The sequence below is a fragment of the Salminus brasiliensis genome, chromosome 8, assembly GCF_030463535.1.
Source record: "Salminus brasiliensis chromosome 8, fSalBra1.hap2, whole genome shotgun sequence".
Taxonomy (NCBI): Eukaryota; Metazoa; Chordata; class Actinopteri; order Characiformes; family Bryconidae; genus Salminus; species Salminus brasiliensis.
Window position 1 is genome coordinate 38,276,287 of NC_132885.1, and position 27,791 is coordinate 38,304,077.

Here is a 27,791-nt window from a genome sequence, read left to right on the forward strand (position 1 = left end):
GTCATACATGAGCAGCGTTAATAGGCACATTATGGACTTATACATATAAATGAACTGATAGGAAGACAGGACGAGAATCAAGAAAAAACACCATGATACTTTGCTGATACTAAAGCTTCCTCTGTTTACTTATTGGATTTACTAATAACCTTTAGTCTAGTCACCTAAACCATAGACCTCAAAATTAAGCGTAATTAAAGTCAATTAAGGCACTTTTTAAGGTAAAAATTTTAAAGAGAAGATTATGCATAAAGATCAGCCAGAATACCTGAAGACATGTAAACATATTAATAAATGGGTTTTTGTATGGCTGTCACACAATTCCAAATATGGGTTAAGTGCATTAGTATTTTGTGCTTAAATTTGGCCACATATAGTTCTATAAAATAATGGTTTAAGTAGGCCTACGTTGTAGGATCGTGGCAGTGTGTGTGTGTGTGTGTGTGTGAGTAGGTGGAAATGCCTCTCAAACCCTGCAGCTACAGTTAATGTTAATGTACATTAATACACACACATTTACTACTTAATTTAGCAAAACTGATAAATAGCCTAAATAGCCTATCTAACCAAATCATTTATAACTTGGGCCTACTTGAAACCCCTAATAGTGGACTGCTATGTGTCCAAAAAATATGGTCCCCCCTAGCGTTTGGATGTTTTTAAGATGATCATCAGCACACATTCAACCAGGTGTGTCCAAACCTGACTGGTATTGTGTATGTGTACATATATATATATATATATATATCACTGTCGCACAAAATCCTTCCAAAATATCAACTTAACAAGTGAAGAATTTCTATTAATACTAGTATTCTGTTTATATATATATATATATATATATATAGAAACACAATACCAGTACAATACACATTTCTTATAGTCCATTCATCAGGTCCACATTCTAGTTTCCAGTGATGAATGTTTTGTGGGACAGAATATAAAGAACATGTACATATATGCAAGAATAAAGAATAAGCTTCATCAGAATGCATTTATGCTCAAATACACCAGAACATGAATTTCCAATGATTTCCCCAGAGTGAGCGCAGAATCCCCGTACAGTGAGAGCTACAGTGGTTTAGCTGCCTCACGTTTGTAGCCTCTCGCTCTTACTATTACTATACAGTTTATGGCTCTCACTGAGAATTGGAGCTCCACTTATCTGCTGCTTTTTACATTACTGTCCAGAGTAGTCAGTTGAAGGTGCTGAAGTTCTCACTCTAAAAGGCTGTATTTGAACAAGATCTCTACAATTGTGGGGTCTGTTAGAGGAACATCCAGCCAATGAGCAGCTGGGCTTCATACTATAGACAGTTTGAAAGCTCAGAAAATGTGGTAACAGTGTTAAAAACATTGTCTCTGTTTGATAGTAATGATTTTTGGGAACACTTATTGATGGCACATGAAAGATGCTTTTTGATCAATCTGCTTTTCAACATCTAATGTTGACCACAAACCCAAGACCGGATTTTAAAGTTGTTACTATTCTCTTCCACCAGATTTGTTAACTATTTGAGTATATGAAGATAGGCTCTAAGGCCATGATTGTCAAAAGGGGGCACAGGGCATCAAGACATCACATCAGTGGAGCTCATGCTCCTATCGAAGGTACATATTTGCCTAATGAAACCCAATCGTACAGCCAGCAAAGTAAAGCAAAATTTAATATTTTTGGACACGCAGTTATGGCAAAGGACCTGACTGGCTTTCAGTGTCTGGAGAGGCGAGCTGCATTCGGCACAACAGATGCTCTGGCTACTGAGCTTCCACTTCAGCGCAGTCCTCAACGAAGAAGGCCTTCAGCTCCTTTCCAGCAGACACATACTTAATGGTCTCCACCTCTCCGCCATAATTGCTGGGCTTCTGGAAGTGAATCTCCAGATGGTCCTGCAGATCCTCCTCATCTGTCACATCCTGAATGCCATTTAGCAGCACAGTGCGCTTCGAAACCCCTGAGAACGTCTAGAATGGATCACATGCAGAGCGGTAAATAACACAGTAGTAAAACGTAGTATCAAGGTTTCCGAGTTTTAATCATGAAGTCCTCTCGCACTGCACATTTGAGCATCCATCGCCATTTCCATGGGATTTCACCATTGTATTTGTATCATTGTATCATTGTAACTAATACTTGTTGATATATTCAATTAAACGATAGTTTAATAGTTTAGGGCAAATATTCAGTGGAAGACCAAGGAAAGCTGGGCTGAAATGGTCATAGCATAACAGGATTGAGGAACACTATAAATACACAGTCATATCAGAATATTAGGACCACCAACCTAATAGTGGGAATAACCACCCCTGGTCTGTACTAGGTGATGGAAGGTGTATCTTATAGAGGTTAAATGTCAATTGCTCTGTACCACTCGCCAGAGTGGACCTTGGGGCTCCACTATTTTGTTGTTGGAAGTCCATTCTCAGTCCATTCTCAGTACTTCTTCACTACTTTTGGATATCTGTCAAATCACATCTTTTGCCGATGACAAACATTTTGGACTCTGCTACAGCTGACTGGTGTGCTCGCTTATTTATATGTACAGCAAACCCTGTCGTTACCTGGCATCTGTGACGTCTCAGGCCAAGTTCATTCCAAACCAGGTGTGGTCATAATATTCTGTTATAACAGAATTATGACAGTGAAAGAAGCGTGGTAGTATCTCGGAAATCCCAACACTGCAACACCAGAGGGGAACTCCAACTCCGGTGAGTGATGCAGAGCAACTGACACACCACTGTGGAGCAGCTAACCTACAGAACAACTTCCATCACCCAAATACACCCAATCCATGCTAACTTGACTGGCTCAAAGATCTGTATGTTCACTTGAAGACTCACCTGAAACTTCTTCAACTGGAATTCATAAAGTGGTGCCACACTGACCTCCGTGCTGTGACCTAAATCTACGTAGAAGCTTTGTTTAAGAACCAAATTCTCTGCAACTGAAAGTGAAAGGAACAATGCATGTTATTGTAGACGCAACATGACTGCACTGAAGAGTGAACAGTTACTACAGACTACAGCAAGTTTACATTACACATTACATTACAATTACATTACACTTTACATAATTTCTCCACCCTGCTTGTTTTCAAAGGCCTTAAAAGTCAAGAACTGACCAAAACATGGCAAAAATGCACAGGATGTCTTGTCCACATCCTGTTTTGGTACTGATTAAAATTTGTGGAATCTACACTTCAGAAAGTGCACTTAGGCAAAGTGACTTGCAGCTTATTTGCATCCAGTATACAACAATACTGTGCTGTATTCAATACTACATACTGAATACTGGGTATCACTTCATTTGGATGGTTCATTATAGATGGCTCGTAGATGCTTAACTACAAATTTAACTGAATATGTATTAAACTCAACTCAGCAAAGTTGAATCATAACCTTAAATCAACCCTAAAACTCAACCCTAAACTAAAAGCTATGGTTAATGTTAGGGTTAGGTGCAGGGTTACATTCAATAGGTAATCATTTACATTTGACTAAGAGATCAGTTGCGTTTTATTAGACATTCAGCTAAATGTTAGTTGGGCATCTCTCTGCATATCTGTGTATGTAACATCTTACCCCCCTTATGTCAGTACTTTATAAGTACTGTTTAAAGAACAGTACTTTTTTCTGTTTAGACTGTATGTTGCATTCCTTTGGCAGTACATTTCTATATTACTATTTTATTAGATTTTAATTTGATTTGAATGTATTCTATGCGGAATTCTATGCCTTGCCCAAGGATTGTTATTAATGCCACTACGTAATTACACCTAAATTAATTAACTAGTTAGAAGTTAGAAGGGGTTTACTTTACTTGGATGGTCCATTATAAAGGGCCTTGTAGATGCTCACCTGACATTCAACTTACAACTAAATATATAATAAATGCAACTGAACTTGGATGTAAATGACTGTGTATTTAATTGAACCCTGCACCTTTCCCTTGAATCAACCCTAAACCTAGTCCTAAAAGGGTAAAGTTAGGGTTAGGGTTGAGTGTGGGGATACATTTAAAAGACATTTACATTTACATTCAGCATAGAGTTCAGTTGCACTTCAGAGAAATTAAATTAAAAATGTTAGTTGAATGTCAGGTGAGCGACTACGAGACCTCTATAATGGACCATCCAAGAAAGTGATACCGTTAGAAGTTGTTCAGTTAGAAGGTATTCAGTTATTAATGTTAATAGTAATGGTAATAGTTATTAATGTTTATTTACTACTTTAAGCTCTCAGTAACTAACATGAAACTAATGCTGCAATGTATGTAATTATGGTGTAAAATTTAGAACAACTTGAAATTATAAAGTAAATGAATAAACCTAGAGTTAATACATTGAGGCAGCTGACTTAACTCTAAATCTTTCCAGTGTATGAGACTGAAGATCTTCACAGTTTAAAAAACATCTAAATCATATCTGCTGTGGAATTTACATGAGAATCCACTTCCAATACACAAATACAGGCTTAAAACAAACAAAACAAAAAGTTTAGTTTGTTTTCCCAGCCCTTCCAACATGGACAGACCTCCAGTGTTGAGGAAGGTAATGCGGCCTGTTCCAGTCTTCGCATCATATTCCACTGTCTCCACCTCTCCCCCGCCGCGGCTGGGCTTGGAGAAGCTCAGCTCCAAGCGGTCCCTCATTCGATCCTCAGTCAGGACAGGAGGGGCATTGGAGAACTTGATGGTTCTCTTGGACACCGTAATATGCACCTGTAGATAAGCAGAAGATCCAGAAGATGTACTCTATACACTATTATATACTTCACACTGTTACAATGTTGTGTTACTAGTGTTACTCAGATCCATTTTATTTTAGTTTCATGTCATCAATAGCTGTTTCACTATATCGGTTTCACTATACCTCGAATTTAACAGAGGGATCTAGAGACAAGCCGTACGGCTTCACGTCGACCTTGGAGTTGTCACAGGTCACAGAGCACTTCGCCAGCCTGAGGATCTGATCTGCCACTTTAGGAAAGTAAGTAGAAGAAAATGAGGATTTCCGAAGCAATGTAATTAACTGTTCCTATTAATAAATTAACTGTAATGAACTGTTCCCTATTAATATATTAAGTCTACAAGCTACATTACAAGCCCCTCTCACTTGTCATGTCACTTGAGCGCCACCTTTCCGCTATTATCTCGGCTATAATAATACATAAATATGCATATATGTCTTAAATGCTTGTGCATATATATGTGCAATTTCCTTCAGGATTAGTGGAGTTTCTGTCGCCCTATCCATTATACAGCCCTGTTACTCCATTGTTCTGTGGGTTTCTGTGGAGCAGGGGTCACCGGTCTTATCAGCAAAGGCCCCCTGCAGCTCACCTTACCCTACTTGTTTAATTGGTTAGTCTCAGTCTTCAGCAATGGCTCACATGTGCTCCTGTTGGGCTGGGGTGTGGACAGGGCTAGTGCCCCCTGCTGAGGAGAATGTGGTCGGAGAAAGGAAACTAGAGCTTGTCTGGGCTTACCTTTCTCCTCCTCAAACGTGATAAGTGCTTGGCCACCTTTCAGGAGGACAGAAGGTCGCTGGGTGATCGTGAACACTGCCCTGGTGTTCTGAGCAGCGTCCCCTGTCTCCTCGTTCCCATCTGTCTCCTCGTTGTCCACATGGGTGAACTTCATTTTTTTGGCTGGGATCTGAGCTTTGATCTGAGAAGGAAAAGCCGTGGTGAGAAAGAGCTGGACACTGGACATTACGCTCTAATGCCTGTTTTATGGTAGTTATGGAAGGACTCATTGGCCTGTGAGTCCTAAAGAACAACATGCATCAATGGAGAATGTGCATGCTTTTGGCGCCCCCTTGTGCTTGTGCTATTTATCACATGATACTGGCAAAAATATCCGCACTACTGGGAAACTGATGATAATAATAAAGGATTAATAAATTATATACATCTCAATCAGTTAGGTAGGGTGTAGAATGTACAGTTCTTCAATAAGAAAAAAACAATGATAGATACGACTTGAAATGTGGCGTTGTAACCTGCTGCAAACAAGGTTCTGAACCAGTACCTTGAATCTCTGCTGCAAAGAGTCCGACTCAGCCTTCTTGACCTTGAACTGCTCTTTACAATGCTGCATTTTCTTCATCAGATCCTGATTAGCATTATCAAGAAAGTTCATTTCCTCCTGCAATAGCAGTGAACTAGTGAGGACAACAAGACATTTCAACACTCCATAAGACACAAACAGGCCTAATCTCATCCCTATGACTTACCATAGCATAATAATAACTACAGTAAACAGTATAACAAAATACTTGAAAAATAAACAGTAATGTTTTTTTATCCAGAAAAGAAAACCGTCTTTGTCGTGTATTTACAGAGAAGAAATTACTAAGACTCCAGTGTTTGTTAGCAGTGTTAGCCTAGCAACTCCCATTCTATATAAAAGAAGTAGCAAATTTCATATATATCAAACATGCCTTGGCTTCTCTGACTGCATCTGGGATTAGATTACCGCCCAGATTCTTTTGAAAATAATACATATTCCAGTACTATACTTAAGATAAGATAAGATAATCCTTTATTAGTCCCACAGTGGGGAAATTCTCAAGACTTAAACCCTGTCTGGGAAACTAGCCCACACTGAAGTGAGTATATATATATACACACACATCATATACTGTATATATAATGTGTGTGTGTGTGTGTGTGTGTGCATACCTGTATGGCTTTAATTGTTTTGTCAAACATAGCTTTAAGATCATTTTCAGCATTCATCAAATCAGAAGTTTCTTGCTGGACTTTTTTCTTCAAGTCTTCTGTGTCCACCTTTTCCAGCAGCAGCGTAGACTTTTCTCTTTCTGCCTCCTCCACTAATTTCTTTTAGGGGGAACAAATGAATTAAAAAAGAAACAACTGACCATCAGATCCACAACCAAATACACCAAATGGTACAGAATAGATTCTGTGGTTCGCCCAAGTGTAATTGTGCTGAAGCTTACCTTCCATTTCTCCAGTTCGTCCATAGCATCGCTTATCTGCTGCGGCTCCGTGCTGAGAGGCTAAACAGTACACAAATCAAACACAGCGTGTAAAACAACAAGCCGGTAACAAACACACCTGGGAATTCTGAGTGGGAAAGAGAGGGGAATTTCCAAGTGTGAATCAGGACTACATGCCATAACTGTTCATGGATTCCAATTATACACACCCCATTCACACTTGGAATTCCCCTTTTCTTGTGGTAAAAATGAAAAATATGAAACATCCACGATCAGTCCCAGTGATATGATCATAGATGTACTTTAGGCTGTCGCTGTCACTTTTCATTGTCAAACCTTTACAAACAAATACGTCTTTGGGCAGCACCTCATAGATATGAAATATGGAAGTATGGGTGACTGATTTTGAGTGAAAATTTGAATGAGGACAAAGTCACGGGAAAATACGTCCTCATTTAGAAGATATATGTCAGAACTGACAGTTAAGTCAAGTCGGATTTATTTGTATAGCTTTTTATAATAATCGTCACAAAGCAGCTTTACATAATTAGTAATTAATAAAAGACAGAGACAAAAAAGAAATAACATAAGAAGACATGAAGGATCCAAGACCCCCAGTGAGAAAGCCAACGGCGACAGTGGCAAGGAGAACCTCCCTCAGAGCTGGAGGAAGAAACCTTGGGAGGAACCAAGACTCACAAGGGGGACCCGACCTGACCCGTCCTCCTCTGATCAGAACTATTCAAACATTAATGATAAAAATGACCAAACCAGATACAGCAGATAGTTAATAGTGGTGATATTAATAGTGCAGTTAGTTACCATAGAGTCCATTTAGGTTTTAACATGGTCACTAAACAGGTAGCAGTGGTAGGCGGGTGTACCGCTGGTTTGCTATGGGTGGTGGTGGGTGGGAGGGGGGCCTGCTGGTTGGACCGGTAGGTGGCAGCTGGTTATTATTTTGACAGCACTATTTTGTCATTATTATTTCAACACTTTTACTCAGAATCTATAGATAAGTCATTAATCCATTAACATAGGGCTGGGTGATATGGTAAAAACACTACATCATAATTTTGAAATACATGAAATTTATCACAATACATATAATAACACAGAAATCTATACATCATAAAATACATCAGTTGCTGAACAGCAGCAATACACCAATACTGCTCAATTAGCTCAAGGGGGACCTGCACAGTATTAGGGGGGGTGGTCTTAATGTTATGGCTGACTGATTGTATTGCTTTTTTTATTACTTTTTTGTTGCAATATAGCTATCAAATTAAGATCATAAATAATCATTTAAGGGTTTTCTCATTCTCCAGCTTTCTGATGTTTGATAGATACGAGGTTTCTGCCGACTGGGTAACCCTGGGTAACCTGGGTAGCTCATTTACTGCTGGCTATAGGGGCAAGCTAGCAGGGCTAGCAGAGTTAGCTAGCTCCCAGTGAAACAGCTTCTAAACGCTTGAGTTCATTAAAACTTCACGTTTTAATAAAATGAACAGTTAAATATGATAAATAAATATAAAAGAAGCCTGTTAAAGTCCTGACAGGAGACGAAACAAGCTCACCTCGCCGTTGACTTTCTGTTCGTCTGTAGCTGACATGGCAAGAGCGGATGCTAATGGCTAATAGTTAGCTAGCTAGCTACTGCAGCAGCTACTCCCTCAAAATAATCCAAAACACAGAGAAATTAACCAAACTTTTAAACTGAGGGTTATTTGACCCAGCTTCCCGTCGTCGTCGTCGTCGTTGTCGTCTGTGTCGACGGCTGTCCTCTCCTTCCAGGAAATCACACGGCTCTCGGGCTCCTGAAGCGAAAGTGAAAGTAAAGGAAGCCCCGGTCCGGTCCGGCCCGCCTGGCCACTGTTCCTCAGAGATGGCCTGGAGAGCAGGTTCTCCTCAGCTCTGCTCTCGACGGTCTTTCTGTACGTACTGAGATTTCTGTGATTTCTGAGTTTTTAGTTCAGCATTAAAAAAAAACGTCGAGATGGACACTGCTCAGAGAAGACCCGGTCAGGAGGACCAGACTCTGGAGCTGGAGGGTCTTCCAGATGATTTCCACCGGGTGAAGCCCAAGTTAGAGCTGTACTTCAAAAACAGGAGAAGGTCTGGAGGAGAGGTTTTACAGATCCAGGAGCATCCAGAAGATAAGCGAAGAGCTTGGCTCATCTACTTGGACGAAGGAGGTAAGATCACATAGCCAGCGGTGCTATTGTTGATGAGGGAACACTGGAGTAAACCTGGTGTTTATTATAATAATAATAATTATTATTATAATAATTATTATTATTATTATGGTAATTGTGGCTCATATTCCCTAAATGAAGCTGGGAAAACTGGAGAAATGTTGTTAATCAACAATCAACAACCCTAATACCTTAAGGGTTGTCCTCATTCCCAGTGTAGCCAATACAAAGCTGTGATTAACAAAGAAACCGTATTATTAATAAAACAAATAATAATGGAGTGAAATATGAAGTGGTGGCCACAACTTAGTCAACTATATGAATGAGATCCTCGTTTGTAGTTACGGACATCCCACATAAATAAAAAGCGAGGCATGGGAACAAGATCCTTACTAAGTCGTGGCCACAACTTAGGATCTTGTTACCATACCATAACATTAAAACCTCTGGTGGGGTGAAGGATTAGCACTGATTATCTGTCTCCAGTTGTACGCTGGAGTAAACCTGGTGTTTATTATTATTATTATTATTATTATTATTTTAATGGTGATTGTGGCTCATATTCCCTAAATGAAGCTGGGAAAACTGGAGAAATGTTGTTAACCAACAATCAATAAACCCTAATACCTTAAGGGTTGTCCTCATTCCCAGTGTAGCCAATACAAAGCTGTGATTAACAAAGAAACCGTATTATTAATAAAACAAACAGATTGTGGCTCATATTCCCTAAATGAAGCTGGGAAAACTGGAGAAATGTTGTTAATCAACAATCAACAACCCTAACTTTTTTAGGAAGTACCTTGAGGGTTGTCCTCATTCTCAGTGTAGCAATACAAAGCTGTGATTAACAAAGAATACATATTATTAATAAAACAAACAATAATGGAGTGAAATATGAAGTGGTGGCCACAACTTAGTCAGCCATGGGAACAAGAAAAGTAAGTGGTGGCCACAACTTAGTAAGGCATGTGAATGAGATCCTCGTTTGTAGTTTACGGAGCCCTGGTGGAGACATCCCACATAAATAAAAAGAGAGGCATGGGAACAAGATCCTAGGTTGTGGCCATGAGATCTTCTTCCAGCGCCTTACTAAGTCGTGGCCACAACTTAGGATCTTGTTCCCATGCCATAACATTAAAACCTCTGGCGGGTGAAGGAATAGCACTGATTATCTGCCTCCAGTTGTCCCTGTCAAAGGGTCAGAGTGATATATCCCTATTAGGCAGCGAGTGAATTGTCAGTTCTTGAAGGTGATGTGTTGGAAGCAGGGAAAATGTCCAAGCGCAAGAATCTGAGCCACTTTGACAAGAATCGAACTTGAACGTGGCTAGATAACTGGATCAGAGCATTCTGGTCTTGTGTGGTGTTCCCGGTTCCCGGTCAGTATCTACCAAACGTGCTCCAAGGAAGGACAAATTAGAGACTGGGCCATGGGCCATGGGCTTTCTGATGCTAATGTTAATCTTGGTGCCAGCAGGACACCTTCAGAGGTCTTGTGGAGACTATACCTCGACAGGTCAGAGCTACACAGTAGTAGGGAGGTGGTTTTAATGTTTTGGCGGACTGATTTCATATGTCAAATTAGGATGTGATTTGTCTAGGGGAATTTGACTGTTATTGTGTTTTAATTATTAATGAATGAACTCATAACACCAACTCTCTGAGTCTGAGCTAGTCAATACTAATCTTCTATTTCTAATCCCCAGATTTAAAGAAGGTACTTGAGAAGAGAGTCCACAAGATTGGTTTCAAAGGTCTGGGAGATGTTGAGGTGACAGTGAAACCACTGGAGGACCAGAGCTCAGCGGTTAAAAAAATGAAACCACCTGTTCGACCTAAACCCACACTGGAAAAGCTTGAACACAGCCGATCGGCACAAGCCACTACGGCCAAGGTGACTGTTCTGATTTTCTCTTTTGCTGCAGAACAATATCCAGCAGCTGGAGGACCTGTTTTTTCTAGGTGAAGTACGCTGCGCTGACTCAGTCGTTTTAATTATTCAAACAGGTTTCACTTAACTGGTTTCTCCGTAACAGTGAGGAGAGGAAGAGGAGGGGAAGATAAGGTGGAAATATTTAAGCAATGCTGATTAGAACAAAAAATGCATGGGAAAAAATTAAAATATGGCACATTGCCATTAAATATATAATAAATCTTGACTATTCAGAAGGCCAATACCCCAATACCCATTTATGTGAACTCCCCAGATCACTAGCAACACCCCCAACACTAGGAGGGTGAAGACTAGAGTATTATGTTCTCCATATTGACTTGTGTTTAGTAGTGTCTAAGCCTAAAGGTATCTAAACTTTTAGTCTATTCAAACTAGCTGAGGTTAGTCTTGAGTAAATAGCGAAGCACTTTTGGAAGTCGCTCTGGATAAGATGCCGTAAATGTAAATGTAATTGTAGCACATGTCTCCACCGACACATCTAAAGTCGGCCACCGCCTCTTTTCCAACTGCCGCTGATGCAGCTTTGTTAGTTAGCCAGCATGTTTGGAGAGGAACACGAATCTCCAGCTCAACAACAGCTAACAGACGCCTGTGCTGGCCAACATCACACTAGGAGTGATGTGGGGAGGATGGGCCATCAACCCACCGATTGTGCTTTCTCAGACTCCGGCTGCTGATGGCAAGCAGCATGCTCAGGAATTTGAACCAGCAATCCTCAGATCATAGTGCCACTATACTGGACCACTTTCTAACCAATATATCACTAACTTTACTGACCAACGGCACATGTTTATTTATACTTATTGTAATGTTAGGACCCACTTGCTGCTGAGATACACAGCTTTAAACAGTTATCATGACTGCTTAAGGCTTTTGCACATTACTGTATACAGTGTATGCCTAATAGATTTGTTCTATCTCTGTTTTGCTCCTGGATTTCGTGTAAAGAAGACTGTCTCTGAAGGTCAAAAAGGTATGAGTTGCTTATTTTGCCCAACTGTTTATACTTTCTCTAATAAGTTTTTACAGGATACTGTTAATGTTATTCTGTTATTTATGCAACAGTTAGTTTCAACCTCACAATCTGATTGGCTCTTTTGTTGAAGGGCGGGACTTTATCTGTAAAGAGATGCCATGTTGAGTGGTATTGGCGGGAGAACCAGCACTAAAGAGCGCATTCAGAACCGAGTAGAGGCTAAAGCTAATGCTAATAGAAACCCAAATCACAGCACATTCACCTACTATAAACCAGTTATTACTCACCAGTAGACCAACAACCACAGATACCAGAGCAGAGTGTGTACCACTATACACAAACACACAGGAAGGGATTAGACATCAGAGCTGCTTGGTCAGGGAGGAGAGTCAGACTGGATTAGATTGTGAGGTCTGAACTAACTGTTGTATAATGGTATCAAATGTAGACTTTATACTAGTTTATATGCAAATTACACTGTATATACTGAAAATATTATTTTATATATATGCTGGTATATATACAATTTACACTGTATGCACTGGTGTATATACAATTTACACTATATACTGTAAACAACATACTGTATATACTGGTGTATATACAATTTACATTAGATATACTGTATATACAATGTTTGAACAGTATATACTCTTTTATTTTATATATATATGTATATATATATATATATATATATATATATAAAGATTTACATTGCTTGTTAAATATATACTGATTATACTGTATAATCAGTATAATGTCAAATACATTTATTCAAATACATTTAGTTATATACGTTTCTCTATGACAGGAAATGAAGAGCCCCCCAGTACACAGGACTTGCTGGTCAGGACCACTGACACAGATGAAAAAGAAACCATCCTCATGTATTTTGAGAAGTTCACAGAGACCGCAGAACTCATGAAACATGGGAGAAACAGCTGGATCCTAAAAGTAGCCTGCCAGTCTGGTAAATGTTGCCATAACATGTGCTGTTTATTACAGGTTTATTACAGTTCCTGCACTGAAAGGAACCACTGCTTTTCTAATTTGCATCCCATTGTCTGTCACAATGTCAGGTTGGGTTAATAGGTGTATGATTTTGTGAGCCATTGCTATTGTCGCATTAGTAACTAATAGCATAATATACTGTCTAACTGTCTAATCTGGTTTCCTAGATGTCGAGAAGATCCTGGCCCTGGAGAAGCACGAGTTCGGCCTGTCTGTGGCGGTGTATAAAGAAGGAAATGTTTCAGAGTACTCTGACCCACGACGCTTCGTCTTAACGGGGTTCAGACCCACCTGCAAATACAAGCTGATTCCACTGTTTATTAGCAGCTGTTGTCAAGGAGCAGAACACACCTGGGAGCTTGTGGATGAAGACAGGATTGTGGTCACCTTCCAAGAAGACATTGGTGAGTTCAGAAGCTTTGTACCATGGCTTTTAGCAATTTCTGCTTCCTAAACTTAGACAAATGTAAGGGATGATCCCTAGTCGTTTAGCGTGTGATGGATATTTGTGGAAAAATCTGTAAAACTCTTTATTCTTTTTATAAACTGCAGTCCTGTAGTGTTCTCAAGGCTCAAGAGAGCGCAACTGGCCCTCCCTCCAACCACCTTAATCAACCAAGTGCTGGCCAGTGCTTGCATCTGTTAGCTAACATGACAGAATTGGATAGTCAGTTTCCTCCGAAACTTGTATCCAATGATGTTGCGTCAGTGGAAGTCGGTTGGCTTCATGATCTGGCACTGTTAGCACTCTGTGATATGGTGATTCCTAACCAAGGTTGGGAATTGGCAGGTTGGATAGACTGAAAAAAAAATAGGTTATGTCTAGAGATTGAAAGACATATATTATAAGGCCGTCAGCTGTACATTTGACACTGATTTGCCAGTTTATTTGGTACTCCTACCTTGTATTAGATCCACTTACCTTGTAAGTCTCATAAGGGTATACTTACAGACCTTAGCCTGTAGTTGTGCACCATGTCCATCATTCATAATATGATGGTTTCTGACCACAGTACTGGTTGGTGTTTATCAGATAATTTGGCTGGTGGTCAGGTTATCACACACAGAACTCTGTGATTTTGTACAGTTAGACACTGTAGCCTATTTGATGCACAGTTAGATGCATAGTAATTGGTCAGATTCTGACATTAGAGCCTTTCTTGACAGGATGTTTTTGGGTAATGGACCCTGGTGGACTCAACCTAGCAGTGACATCAAATCCAACATTCTCATGTGGGGCTCACATGGGTGAAACGTAGGCTAGGTGGGTTCCAGGTGGCCATGGGTTCTGTGTGGGCTTGTACATACATTTTTACTGGGACCCCGTTTGGGCTTCTGAATGGGGCCCATCATTACAGCCCATCTTAATCTCACGTATTCCCATCTAGGCCCCACCTGCAGTGTACAACTCAGATGGACCCCATGTTTAACCATTCCTGGTCCCATTATTGACCCTGGTGGGCATCCATATGTGGGGCCAACGTGGTACCCATAGACAGCCCGTTTTGATTCCCAGTTGGGCTTCCAATACAGGCCCCACATGGACATGTTATCTGGCTCCAGTCACTCCCATGTCAGTAGTCAATGGTGGTCCTGTGCTGTTCCCTTTTCTCTGATGGATCCAAATCCTGTGCATGGTGTGTGGACAGCAGTGGGCAAAGCTGTTTTCTTTATTTTCGGTATGCATCTTAGGTTATTAATATGTTTATGGTCTGCAGATGCAAAATCATTTTTGAAAAAGTGCACTAGCAAAAAGCTGAAGGACATGGACATCGGAGCTTCTCAGTTGGAGCTTACAGACTCGATTCTGGTGCAAGGGGATATGAGCAGAATGAAAGACGACATCCTCCCCCTGTACTTCAGCAACAACAAGAGGAGTGGTGGAGGTGACATCAAGTCCTTAATCTGGGTCAATAAGCCCAAGAGTGCAGTCATTTCCTTCGAAGACAATCACGGTACATTTTCAAAACATTTTCATATCAGAAATCTCTTCATATCTCATGATTTCATTTTTTATGATGAATCTGGTTAATGAGTTACTCTTGTACTGGTTGACCCTTATACAAGACATTTAAGTAGAAAGCAATTCACAAGACACGCTGAAACTGCTTTCACCAAATGAACTCTGAATATACATACACTACATGTCCAAATGTTTGTGGACACCCCTTGTAATGAATGCATTCAGCTAATTTAAATTGCACCCAGACGAGCAAATGTACACACACATAGCTAATGGGGTATAAAGCCCCCCAGCATAGAGCTGTGGAGCAGTAAAACTAACTGTGCTCCATCCAATACTTTTGGCATGAGCTGGGAAATTTGGGATGAGGTGGGATGATGATCCTCCAGTGTTTCGACAACAATGCTGTGCAAAGAAAAATCTAGTAGAAAGTCTTCTTTCCAACAAAAGCAGGATCGACTCTTTTTATTACCCTTGAGTTCAGAAGAAACAGTGAATGAGGTGGTGTCCCAGTACTTTTTGTCCATATAACTTGTGTGTAAGAATATTTAAGAAGGTTCAAATAAACAGAATAAATCTCTCTGGAATTTTCTTTTCTTCTTCAACAGTTGCACAGCACGTCGTGAAGCGGAAGCATCGCATTTGTGAGACAGATCTTAGCACTGTGCTCTTTTACCCAAGACTGCAGAAGGCTCTGACAGGGAAAACACCTACTTTGTCTGAGATTCCCACAAAGACCAGCATTCCCGTTTGTGAGGAGGTGCTCGGTTTCATTGAAGAAAATGAACAGGTCAAAAATGACTTTCAGGGTCAACTCATGAAGGTTCATGCTAATGTCATTTTTGACAAGACTGCATCCCCCCATGATATAAAGCTGGAAATTAATGTGGACATGGAGTCTTTGGCTGCACTGCAAGTTGGACCAACCTGGGAGTTTAAGGCCAGAAGAGTAGCAGATGCCTTTCTGGCCAAGTACAGTACCACTGAGCTGCCAGCTGAGGTGGAGGTCTGGAAAAGGGTAAAGGAGGCCTGCCACCAGCTCAAGCTATTGTTACCAGTTGACGCTGACATCTCCTTTGAGGAGACAAAAGGCAAAATTGTAGTAGTTGGCCTTAAAGAGGCTGTCAGCACCCTTTCAAACAGGATAGAGAACCTTCTTAAGGATGCAACTGCAGAACTAGAAGTCGAGAGGAACACTGTTGAGAGAGTGATTCACATGGGATCCAAAGAGATGCTTGAGTTAGTTGCAAAACGAGTACATTCCAAACTTAGTGGTGAATTTGTGTCCACAGATGAAACCACTCTGAGCTTTCGTCTTAAAGGTTTGAGGGATGCTGTGAGTGCTGATGAGAAGGTTATCAAGCAGGCCAAGGACAGCATTGTAATTCAAGACGTGAGTCTCTCATCGCATCTCCTTCAGTTTCTGGAGTCCTTGGATCTTAAAAAAATTGAGCAAGACCATTTTTTCTCAAGCCATATCCCTGCTTTCTTTCTGAGAAATGGAGATCGTCTGGGGATCCTTGTAGAGCCCGAAAACCTCAAGAAAGCTGAAGACAAATTAGCAGAGATCCTCAGAGAGGAGGTCTTCCAAGTTACGCCTGACTCAACAGCAGTGAGGACCAGCGAAAACTGGCTGAACTTCTTGAAGGCGCTTGACACTGAAGTGAAGTTAAGCCATAATGCCCATAAAGTTCACATCACATCTTCTGAGGACCAGATTGTGATCTGTGGATTTGCTCAAGTGGTGGCAGACCTCTCACGGAAAGTGAGAGACTACCTGGAGAACAAGGCGCCAGAAACCGAAGACATCCCTCTGAAATCGCTGCGAGAAGTGGAATTTGTCGACTCCTGCATGAACTGGTCTAAAGTTCCAGAGATCCGTGACCTTGGCATAACCATCCTCGCTTGCAGGTCAGAGACTTCCCCTTGTCTGAAGGTTACAGCAGCAAAGGAAAACATCCAGGATGCAAAAAGCGTGGTGAAGAAGCATGTGTCGTCCATTGTCGTGAAGACGCTGGCTTATTCTAAAGCAGGAGAGTCAAAGGTCATACAGAAGAATGAAGCCAATGTGAATGCTAAAGCCAAGGAGTGGAACTGCAAGGCCTACCTGTCAGTACAGAAAGCAGGCAATACTGGTCCCTCAAGGAGTTACACCCATAAAATAAGCCATAGCCTCTCATTAACAATTGCAGACGGTGATTTGCTGTGGTATACAGCTGACACTTTTGTTTGTCCCATGAACAGCAAACTGGCCTTTGATAATCCTACTGCCCAACGGTTCCTTCAAGTCGCAGGTCCTCAGATTCAGTCCATATGCAGCAAAGTCCAGAAGGAAAAGCAAAGTTTACTGGCTGGGGATACAATCATCAGTGAAACTGGACTTCTGAATGCCAAGACCCTCATTTATGCTGTCTTGCCCCAGAGTGACCGCTCTCTGAGCTCTTGTTATATGGAGTCAGCCATTCATGATAGTCTCCAGAAAGCAGAAACCAGCAATAGTGCCTCTGTTGCAATGCCAGTAATAGGCTGTGGAACTTTTGGATTTTCTGTCAAAGACAGTTGTTTGGCAATCAGGGAAGCCATACTTAAGTTCAGCAATGGTCAGCAACATTCCCCAAGCAATATAAAGGACATATATGTGGTGGATTCTAACCCTGACGTAGTGGAGGAGTTCAACACCCTCATTGCCCAACTGGTATGCTTCTATTTTGTGCATTTTTCTAATCAAATTATGACGTTTTATTTCTGAATGCAATATCATTTTCTTCTCTTGACAGGGTTTTCCTGATGTACCTAAATCGGCCCATTCAGCAAACTCTACCTCTATAGGCCTTTTAAATCCAGTGAAATCCAAACAAGGATCGGACACAGAAGGTACCCTCCTATTATTAATATTATTATTGAACTACCAACTAATTAACCAACCAACCACAGCCTGGAGTGTCTTTAACTTCAATATCCTCTTTACTTTCACTTTCTGTGCTGTTCGCATATGGAAACACAACCAGTGAGTGTTCATGGAGTGCTAGTGTCTCTCAGAAAAGGAGACATCACCAAAGAGACTGTGGACGTCATTGTTAATTCCAACAACAGCGCATTAGATCTCGACACAGGTAAGCAGTTCTTGTGCCATTTACATTATTTTAACCATATTAGTGTTCATTTCCAGGTTATACTGTACAAAGATACTCTAAAAAGGTATTCATTTCAGCTATTAGGAGCATTATGGAGCACTGCAAAGTTATTTACCCAGCTGGTTGTGTGGCCAATTTGCCCGGCTGGTTTTGGGGCCGGCCATAACATACACTAGTAGTGGGCTTGCTCCCTAGAACCAGACACCAGATACTGTATAGATGTTTGAACCGATATGAATTTATTGTAAATCTCCTACTGATTTACAATAAATTCATATCGGTTCAAACATCTATACAGTATCTGGTGTCTGGTCTCTGGCTCTTTCATACAGAGCCCTCCTGGTGGCCAATCATGGACCTGCATCTACAGAAACAGACTAAACAAAGAAAACAAATGGGGAAGAAACATTTGATAATCACCATTGATCATCACCAATGGTTCACATCTAGTTATGTTATACACCAATCAGCCATAACATTAATACCACTGACAGGTGAAGTGATTATGTTCATCTAGGCGGCTTCATTTGTCAAAGGGTAGGACCTACATATTAGGCAGCAAGTGAACAGTCAGTTCTTGAAGGTGATATTTTGTTAAAAGCAGGGAAAATGGGCAAGGATCTCAACCACTCTGACAAGAACCAATGTGTAATGGCTAGACGACTGGGCCAGAACATCTCCAAAACATGAGCGGGTCTTGTGGGGTGTTCCTAGTATGCATTGGTCGGGTACCTACACAGCACCTCGGCACCTCACAACTTACAGGACTTACAGGATCTTAAAGGATTTACTGCTAAGGCCCACAGGACGCCTTCAGAGGTCTTGTGGAAGGTCAGATCTGTTTTGGCAGCACAAGGGGGACCTACTGAATATTAGGCAGCTGGTATTAATGTTATGGCTTATTGGTTTATGTACCGTATCGAGTTGTTTGTTAAAAATAGGATGATTGATCTTGATGCAGCTCTATAGACAAATGTATTTAACATGTGAACGAAACGCCAGATCCACTAAAACATGTGGTGGATCCAATCTGAAAGAGGTGCCAGAGCAGAATCAGGCTTGTTCCAGCACAAGTTAAAGCATGCTGGTAGTCATGTGTCCAACATATTGTAGTAATGCCTTTCTTTATTGTTGTTTTGACCTTTGTTTAGGAGTTTCTGGTGCAATTCTGGCAGCAGCTGGACAGTCCGTAGTAGATGAATGCAAGAAGCATGGTAATACCCATTTTCTATTTATATAAAGCAGCTAACTGATGTTACTGTGGAAGTAATGCAACTAGTAGCAGATCATTTTGCAGTGCCTAATTAGAAAATACAGTGTTCTTGTGCTTGTGTAATACTTGACAGGTCCTCAGAAACCAGACGGGGTGGTACTGACAAGTGGTGGAAACCTTTCCTGTAAGCACATTGCTCAGATAGTTGGGCCTAACAACGCTGCTGATATCACCGTCTCCTTTGAGAAGGTCCTGAAGCTGTGTGAAGGTCAAGCAGCTGCCACAGCGGCCATCCCTGCAATCGGGACAGGTGAGAATGCAGCACATTGCTGTCTATTGCTAGCTTACAGAGCTTGTGCTGAAATAACGGATTTGATTATAAAACAGATAGTTCTGGTCCTACAATCTGATTGGTTGAGTAAAATACATGATACACAGACCTATGACCACCCCACAACATCTGAATTCCATATTAATTCACCACTGTTTTAAACCCAGTCAGCCAGTTTGCTGCAGCATGTTACAGATGGACACTTCTGAGGTAAATAGTGTCTAATGTGTCCTGTTAGTCTGCTTAATGTTAGCTAGCAGCTAGATAACGTTCACACTGACGGACAGTTATTGCAAATTCATTCATTGTGTGGCAGAAGTACAAATAATAGTTTATTGTAAATGCTTTTTGTAACTGGAGACATTTATGAATTGATCGTTGGAGCATTTTATTATATTTTATGTTTGACCACCAGTTTATAAAAGCAATAAGCCAATCAAAACCATCGCTGTGTTTTAATATATATATGTATGTATGTATGTATTTCCACAGGGAAGGGTGGGATTGGAGCTAAGGAGTCTATCAAAGCTATTATTTCTGGATTGGAAAACCATTTGACTCAGGTGAAGGCATCCTGCCTTAAGGAGATAACAGTGGTTGCGTTTGAGCAGAAGATTTTCGATGCCTATCGCTGTTATTTCAAGGAGAGGAACACAAAGGTATGTCTTAGTACCACCAGAGACCTTATTAATATTGTGGCTCCGTTATTTAGTAAGTCAATATTTTGCTTTGTATTTCTAGCCTCCTCCAAAAGCCGCCCAGAGAGTCTTTCCCAAGATGCCCGACAATAAAGGTTTCTAGATTCTCTTTACCCTTGGAGAGCATACCTAGGCCTTAACGGTTTAGGGTCCTTTCTATATAATCTGTTTTCATTCCTAAGATTCAGTGAGAGTGTATTTGTTCTTGTCCTCTGTTCTTAGTTAAACTCGCTGGGGTATGGATCGAGGTAAAGAAAGGAAACATCACCAATGAAACTGTCCGAGGCATTGTGAACACCACCAACAACCAGATGAACTTGACAAATGGTACGTTGTGTGCATTTTAAGCTGTAGGCCAATTATAGCCTGACTACAGGCTACAATTAATAATCAAGATCACTACTAGTAGCTCACTACTTCAGAACAAAGTGCAGAACACACATACCTGCCTTCCAGAGTTCAGTCTTCAGTAGTCTTCTTGCAGAACCTGTGGGCTGCTGGGTTCCTAGGTTCACTTGAGTGCCCAATGAGGTGAATTCGAGGCGACTTCATTGACAAAACCCCACAAAAATGAGAACCTGCAGCACCAGGTCAGTGGGGTTGCACAAGCATGCTTCCCCCCTGTCTCGTGGGTCATCTTGCTGCACTGCTCCTTTCAGGGTTGTTCACAAATTTTTGATGATGTTTAGGTTGGGGGACTAAAAGGGTCATGGCAAATACCTTCAGCTTGTTCCAGTTGTAGCTGCAGCTGTAGAAGCTCATCTTCTTTTTGTCTTAGACTTGTGTGATGGTGTTATGTAGAGTTCGCAGTAGAACAGTGCACCACCACTCCAGAGTCTGTAAATCTTCCAGAGGCTCGTTTGCAATCAAATCAATCCTAAGAGCAGTTCCAGACCTCAACTTGACTATTACTATCTTCTTATAGTCTTCTCCTGCTTTGTGGTCATCAAGTTTCAGAGTGCTCAGCAGATGCTAAGAGGAACCCATGGCTGATGATTGTTAGGGCAAGGTTTGAGGAGAAATTTGCATCTCCTGGTCTTTCCTAACAATGACTGTGAACAAGCCATAGCCCTAATAAGCAAATTAAGGTCTGATTTCTTGGTAAACTTTATATGAGAGCTTAAATCTCTTCTCTCATGGTGCCTGGGGTCTTGATCTTAGATGCCCAGACCTTTCCATGCCGCTGTATATTTGAGTTAAAAACTAGAACTAGAATCTAATGGTGATGAATCCCCCTCCTATTCTATATATGCATGAGGGCAAAGAGATTGTACCCTGGACTGCCATACTGTAACAGAGTTAACATACTGTTCATTTAGTTGTGTCCAGTTCCATCTGCAGGGTGGCTACCAGCACTGGGGGGTAGCATGTCTTCCCCTTGAGACACATAAAGCTTTTCCAACCTTGAACCAGCAGTCTAAAGTCTAAAGTCTAAATCTTGCCTTTGTTTCCAGGTGTTTCAGGGGCCATATTCAAAGCAGCAGGACCCTCTGTTCAGCAGGAGTGTCAAAACCATGGTAAGCACCTGACAATCAGCAGTACAGTGGTGTACGTTGGTGAACTATCCAAACCCATTTGTGAACCTACACGTCTTCTGGGTTGATATGGAAAACTGATGATGTGCCGATGTCTTTGAAGGTCCACTTCAGAGTGACACAGTCGCAGTGACCAGTGCTGGAAACCTGCAGTGCGATTACATCATCCACATGATGGGGCCGCACTCCGCTGCTGAGGTGCAGTTACGGGTGAAGAAAGTCCTGGAACGATGTGAAGAGAAGCAAATTAGCACTGTTTCCTTCCCAGCTGTTGGAACAGGTATGGACTGAATGCTAAGCAACCAACAGAGATACATATATGGAATTTCTGGGGCAACATTATTAACAGGTAATCAACCTTGTTGTTAGTGATACCATATACAGAGGACACTCTAATCTGTATAAGAAGCCAAGGCTGGAACAACGAGTCACACAGCAAGTTTGCTGCTTGGCTGATGGCCTTGAATTTCACTCCCTGCAGGAGGAGGTGTACAGTGTACCAGAACTATAAGGCCTTTGTTAGGTTGACCTTAGAACATGGAAGACACAAACAAAGCTCATGATATTTGGATAAAGAACCACATATTTTGGCCATTATTCTGGCATTTATGCCTTCGGATTTCATGAGTCACTTACAAAGCTCTTTTCACCCTCAAAACATCCTTAAAACATTATTAGGATACATTATTATTACAATCTGTCCAAATGTTTGTGGACACCCTTTCTAACGAATGCATTCTGCTACATTCAGCTAGTTGCACCCATTTGTGACAAAGATATACACATACACACAGCTTGACTAGTCCCTGTAGAAAAGTGCTGTCTATGGAATAGGACTCTCTGGAGCAGATAAACATGAAGCTATTGGCACCATGCCTCCTAATGCCAGGTGTGGCCTAGAGTCGTATAAAGCCCCCTAGCATTGAAGAACTGTGTTCTCTGGAATGATGGTTGGTACTCTACCCAAATGTTTTAGGATGATTTGGGGAGTTGTATGACAAGGTGGGGTGTTGATCATCCAACTTCCTGACTGATCTGGACAGTAGAGACAGTTACTACAACAAAAGCAGCATAAACTCTAGTTGTGATACACTTGATTTCAGAAGAAACAATACATGAGCAGGTGTCCCAATACTTTTGTCCATGTAGTGCATTTGTATAGTTACATTAATTCCCTGTTTTCCCCTTTTTAAAGGTGGAGGTGGCGTTAAGGGAGCAGAGGCCATTACTGCCATGCTGCAAGGCTTTGATGATCATTTATCTCAGCGATCCTCTACTGTCGTCAAACTCATCTATGTTGTCATCGACCGTGATGAAGTTCTGAAGGAGTTTCTGCAAGGACTGAAACAGTGGACCTCAAAAACCCAGGTAGAAAAGATCAGCATGCATCATGGGCTAAAACAAATAGTACACAGTACTCAGGTCTGTTCAATTGGCGGCCACTTTGCAACGCCGCTGGGCAGTTATTTCCAGTCATACAAGACCAGGCTTTTATCTCTATGATTGGGCAGACACCAAAATACTGGAAACTGAAGGTTTTAATTAGTTTTTTCAGCATTTAAAATGACTGAACAAAAACTTTATGAGTAGTTTGTAGCGTTCGGCTCAGTAATGCTCAAAAACATGATTTTTAGCCTTGTTCTGGCTACTGAAGGGCGGGACTTTATTTGTAAACAGACGCCAAGTTGAGCATTACCAAAAACTCCCAGTGGCCGCTCTCCTCATTTTTAAGACATCCCTGTTAACGTTAGCAGTGCTCTGTTTTGGTCTATGGTTCCAGCTGAGGTCAGCTTCTTATTCGAAGGCTTCATATTAAAAATTTCCGTTCCATTCCATTTAAGGTGGGACAGAACATTTAAATAAGAAAGCAGGCAATCGATAAGCTAGCATGTGGACACTGGAAGGATGTGATACAGGATGTTGATACAAGCCTCACATGAAAACTGTGATGTCTTTCACAGGACAGTGATGATGAAAATGAGGAGCCTGATAGCGATGAAGAATGGGAGGATCAGGAATCGCTTCTTGGCTCAGACGAAGAGGAGGAAGAAGAGGACGATCACATAAGTGGTAATAGTATTATACCATTGTTACATTTAGAAACCACACACCTCACCATGAGGGAGATTTGAGGCATCAGGATTGACGTAAACATGACTTTGTTAACTTAACACATCTATAACACATAAAGACAGATATAATTGAACCTAATTTCTGTTTATTGCTCACTAAAATGAACAACTGTGCTGGACCTCCCTTCTCGATTCTCCTTATACGGAAGAGCAACTGGGGCAGTGCCATCATTACCCCTCCCCTTACTCTCAGCTGTCTTCTATTACAGGCGCAAATCTTCAACCGAGTAGTTCAGCACTGGTCTCTCTCTATCGCTGAAAAGACAGAAACAGCAAAGCTGCGGCTTTTAAAAACAGCGACAAGGGATTTCAATCTGGAATTTACTGAGATATAGTGTAATAATCTGTAATCTGTGGATTTTGGACTCTTCTGGGACTCAAAGCAGTGTTGGGCCGTGTCTGCCTGCCTGAATGAGTGCCTGTGTGTGGGACACCCCCGCGTTAGTAAACAGAGCAGGCTGCTAAAGTGTGTGAATATGTGTGTGGATTTTTAGCTGTTGTTTCAAGCTGTATTACTCGCTGATAGTTAACAGGCCGAGCCGTTAAGGCACTGCTGCTGGTTAAATAGTGTACATGCTGCTGTTTGCTATGATGTCTGTATCATATCTGTAGGTTACTCTGATCCTGAGCTATGAAGCCTAGAGTACTGGTGGTGCACGAACTCAGGTTCACAGAAAGATTCGGTCCCGTGATTCTGCCTAATTATTCGAAACCTGATCCAGATATTGTGTTCAAATCGGGACCTATGGTTACAGTTGATTTCAATAAAACATTTCATATTTTGCGAGACACTAAACCCACTGTCTCATTGTGTATGTGTCCAGGAACCACCACAGAAGCGATTATTGGACGCATCAAGGTTAAAGTTATATGTGGTGACATCACAAAAGACACCACGGAGGCAATTGTCAGCAGCACTAATACCAACCTTAATCTAAACTCAGGTGAGTTATAATGTGAGCTTCTTATCTCCACTGTTGTTTCAAGCATGGGTCGTATTACTTACTTTGACCATTGCAGTAGTTAAGGCATATAGTGCTGCTGACCAACACACCAACACACACATACACCATCTAAACCCTTATTATTTACCTAATCTCAGGTGTTTCAGGAGCCATCCTCAAAGCAGCAGGACAGACTGTTGTGGAAGAGTGCAACAAACTAGGTAGGATTCTCTTTCAAGAACAGCAACCTTTTATTTAAAATCTCCTGGGAGGTTAAATATGAGTTATCTTTCTAATTAAGTGAATATGGCTCGACAACGCCCGATTCGTAAACGTAAAAAAATGTCCTATGAGGATCTTCTCAAAGTTTAATAAATTGCTTCTGTATTTGACCAGCATCGCTCTTCTCTCTATGCAGAAGGGGCGGTCCTAAAAATGGCGGTCCGCTCATGTCACCATAACCCTGACCAATCACAAAGCCAACAAGGCCCTGCTTTCGTCTAGGCAACCTGGCAAGCTAAAAGCTAAAGCTAAAGCTAAACCTAGCAGCTGGCCCACATACCTCGTCGCCCCTTCCGTCTGGTGCCCGTCGCCTCAGCATTTCACTGCAGAAATTAGAGGCCGATGCAGCACCGTAGCCGGGGAGATTTGCAGGCATGGCGCTAAATGCCACGTGAAGAGGAGAGGGACGGGAGGGATGATGGGACACGCGGGGCAGCTGGCCATCCCCCCGGGCGGCTTAAGCTTTAGCTCGCCAGGTTGCTCAGACTCGAAGAGAGGGCGGAGCCTTGTTGTGTCTTTATATATGGGCTGGTTACTCGGTTCCAAATATTAGAACCTATCAATAAACCAATGTGCGTTGCCATGGTAACATATTCAAATTTTGTTCTCCAGTGATCTGGAGGTCTGTCAGTCGGGTACGTTTATTATTAGAATATTAAGACCACGCTCAGACCCTTCTTAGAGAGGTCTGCTTTGTGTTTTCTAGTTAAAGTTTGCTGATTTAGTTTAGTTTAATTTAATATATAAAAATGTATATAATTTTTTTTACCAATGGCTTTACATTGCAGGTCATTTACCTATTACTAACACATAGCTTTGCTTCTAGCTACAATTTTTTTAATTGTTGTATCTTCCTATCCCTGAATGAAGGCACCCAGCCCAGCGATGGTGTGGTCCTGACAAAAGCTGGAAACCTTCCATTTAAGAACATTGTCCATATGGTTGGTCAGAGCAGCGAGAAGGAGATTACACGCTGCATGTATAAGGTTCTGAAGACGTGCGAGGAGAACAAGATCCAGTCTGTTTCCTTTCCTGCTCTTGGAACTGGTAGGCCCGTCCACTCTACATTTTATAGTAGGGGTAATTTCAATTGCAGTCCATATATAAACGCTGTTGTTTGCTGTTTGTCTTTTCTCACAGGAGCAGGAAACCTGGCAGCAACTCAGGTGGCGAAAGCCATGCTTGATGCTCTGGCTAACTTTTCTGTTGACTCACCAGCTTTTTTAAAAAGCATCCATTTTGTCATTTTTCAACAAAAAATGCTGCCTGACTTTGAAGCTGCTCTGAAAAACTTCAAGACGATCTCTCCAAAACTCTCCACAGGTAAACATGGCCAACCTCTATCCATCATAATAACCATAAAATACTGTATTTTCTTTTCTTCAGCCATCACATAGATTCCAAAAACCATGTCAACTGATTTCTAACCATTTCCTGCCTGCAGTGACCAAGCCCAAACCAACGAAGCAAACCCAGACCAAATCAAAGCCAGCCACAGCCCCACTGTGCCTTGCAACCGAGACAGCTGCTGTCACTTTCCCCGTCATGACTGTAGAAGTATATGGGACCTCTCCCGCTGATCTTGCCAAAGTCAAGACATACCTGGATAATCTCATTGCCGATGAATGCACCACCCAGGAAGTTCTGTCGGGACACCTGGCCAACCTTCCAAAAGCTGACAAGGAGGCCATTGTGTCTCTCAGCAAAAGCAACCAAGTCCACATCCATGTGGCTGCTCCAGACAAGCTGACTGTGTCAGGGAAGAAGGACGATGTTTACGGTGTGGCGATGCAGATCCAGTGCTTCCTCCAGACAGCCAAGGACAGGGAGCTCCAAGAAGGGGAAGAAAAGAGACTAAGAGAGACGCTGCGATGGGAGGTGGCCGAAAAAGAGAGATGGGTGCCGCTGGACTCCAGCATTAGTTACCAAGTGGAGTTAGCCTTTCACAGGAAAAAGAAGGACTATACCTACCAGGAGAAAGGGGAAACCTATGTTGTGAACTTCAAGGACTTGAAAAGAGTGAACAGCAAGGGGCAGTCCTGTAGGGTCAAGAGGACTCTGCTGGGAGACGCAGAAACAGGTAGCCAACAATCACATGTTTACATCGCAAGCATTATTTTCCATTAGATTGAGACTATAATTTTAATTTACATGCTGAAGCAGATCTGCAGAGAGTAAACAACAGTCCAGCCTGTGTTAGATGTTTGGTCCATTGCAAAATCTGCAAAACATTATACAATATATATATATATATATATAATATTTAAAAACAATATTTAATATATAAAATGTTTTTTAATTGTCTAAAAACCATGTTAAATTCCACACATTACCTGTAAATTACAAACACAGCTGTTTGAAGTATGTTGGCAATAATGACAAACTACATTTCTTATTTATCTACACAAAAAATTATTAATTTTTCTGCTTTCTTAAATAACAACCAAATGTATGT

General features: G+C 41.4%; 2 protein-coding genes across 3 annotated transcripts in view; one reads left to right on the forward strand and one right to left on the reverse strand.

Moving 5' to 3' along the window:
- Positions 1-9,046, reverse strand: nmi (N-myc (and STAT) interactor). Its single transcript, XM_072686537.1, has 9 exons — positions 8,546-9,046; positions 6,966-7,025; positions 6,685-6,843; positions 6,032-6,148; positions 5,488-5,668; positions 4,872-4,978; positions 4,534-4,720; positions 2,842-2,945; positions 1-1,965 (listed from the first exon to the last, which is right to left on the reverse strand). Exons 1-9 carry the CDS (start codon positions 8,579-8,581, stop codon positions 1,759-1,761), a joined length of 1,158 nt encoding a protein of 385 aa, XP_072542638.1. The 5' UTR covers positions 8,582-9,046; the 3' UTR covers positions 1-1,758.
- The window catches only part of parp14rs3 (poly(ADP-ribose) polymerase family member 14-related sequence 3), a 22,135-nt gene continuing 3,162 nt past the window's right edge, over positions 8,819-27,791 (forward strand). Inside the window, exons 1-23 of one of the 2 annotated variants that reach the window (XM_072686534.1) lie at positions 8,819-9,163; positions 10,870-11,057; positions 12,066-12,090; positions 12,905-13,063; positions 13,272-13,508; positions 14,823-15,059; positions 15,676-17,762; positions 17,845-17,941; positions 18,076-18,180; positions 19,353-19,415; positions 19,548-19,724; positions 20,238-20,404; positions 20,487-20,538; positions 20,666-20,770; positions 21,898-21,960; positions 22,082-22,258; positions 23,174-23,346; positions 23,940-24,048; positions 24,935-25,054; positions 25,213-25,275; positions 26,207-26,383; positions 26,477-26,659; positions 26,781-27,416. In XM_072686534.1, coding sequence (XP_072542635.1) covers positions 8,965-9,163; positions 10,870-11,057; positions 12,066-12,090; positions 12,905-13,063; positions 13,272-13,508; positions 14,823-15,059; positions 15,676-17,762; positions 17,845-17,941; positions 18,076-18,180; positions 19,353-19,415; positions 19,548-19,724; positions 20,238-20,404; positions 20,487-20,538; positions 20,666-20,770; positions 21,898-21,960; positions 22,082-22,258; positions 23,174-23,346; positions 23,940-24,048; positions 24,935-25,054; positions 25,213-25,275; positions 26,207-26,383; positions 26,477-26,659; positions 26,781-27,416 — 5,599 coding nt within the window. In that variant the 5' untranslated portion in view covers positions 8,819-8,964. The remainder of the gene's footprint in view (positions 9,164-10,869; positions 11,058-12,065; positions 12,091-12,904; positions 13,064-13,271; positions 13,509-14,822; positions 15,060-15,675; positions 17,763-17,844; positions 17,942-18,075; positions 18,181-19,352; positions 19,416-19,547; positions 19,725-20,237; positions 20,405-20,486; positions 20,539-20,665; positions 20,771-21,897; positions 21,961-22,081; positions 22,259-23,173; positions 23,347-23,939; positions 24,049-24,934; positions 25,055-25,212; positions 25,276-26,206; positions 26,384-26,476; positions 26,660-26,780; positions 27,417-27,791) is intronic. The other variant, XM_072686535.1, reaches the window with a different exon arrangement.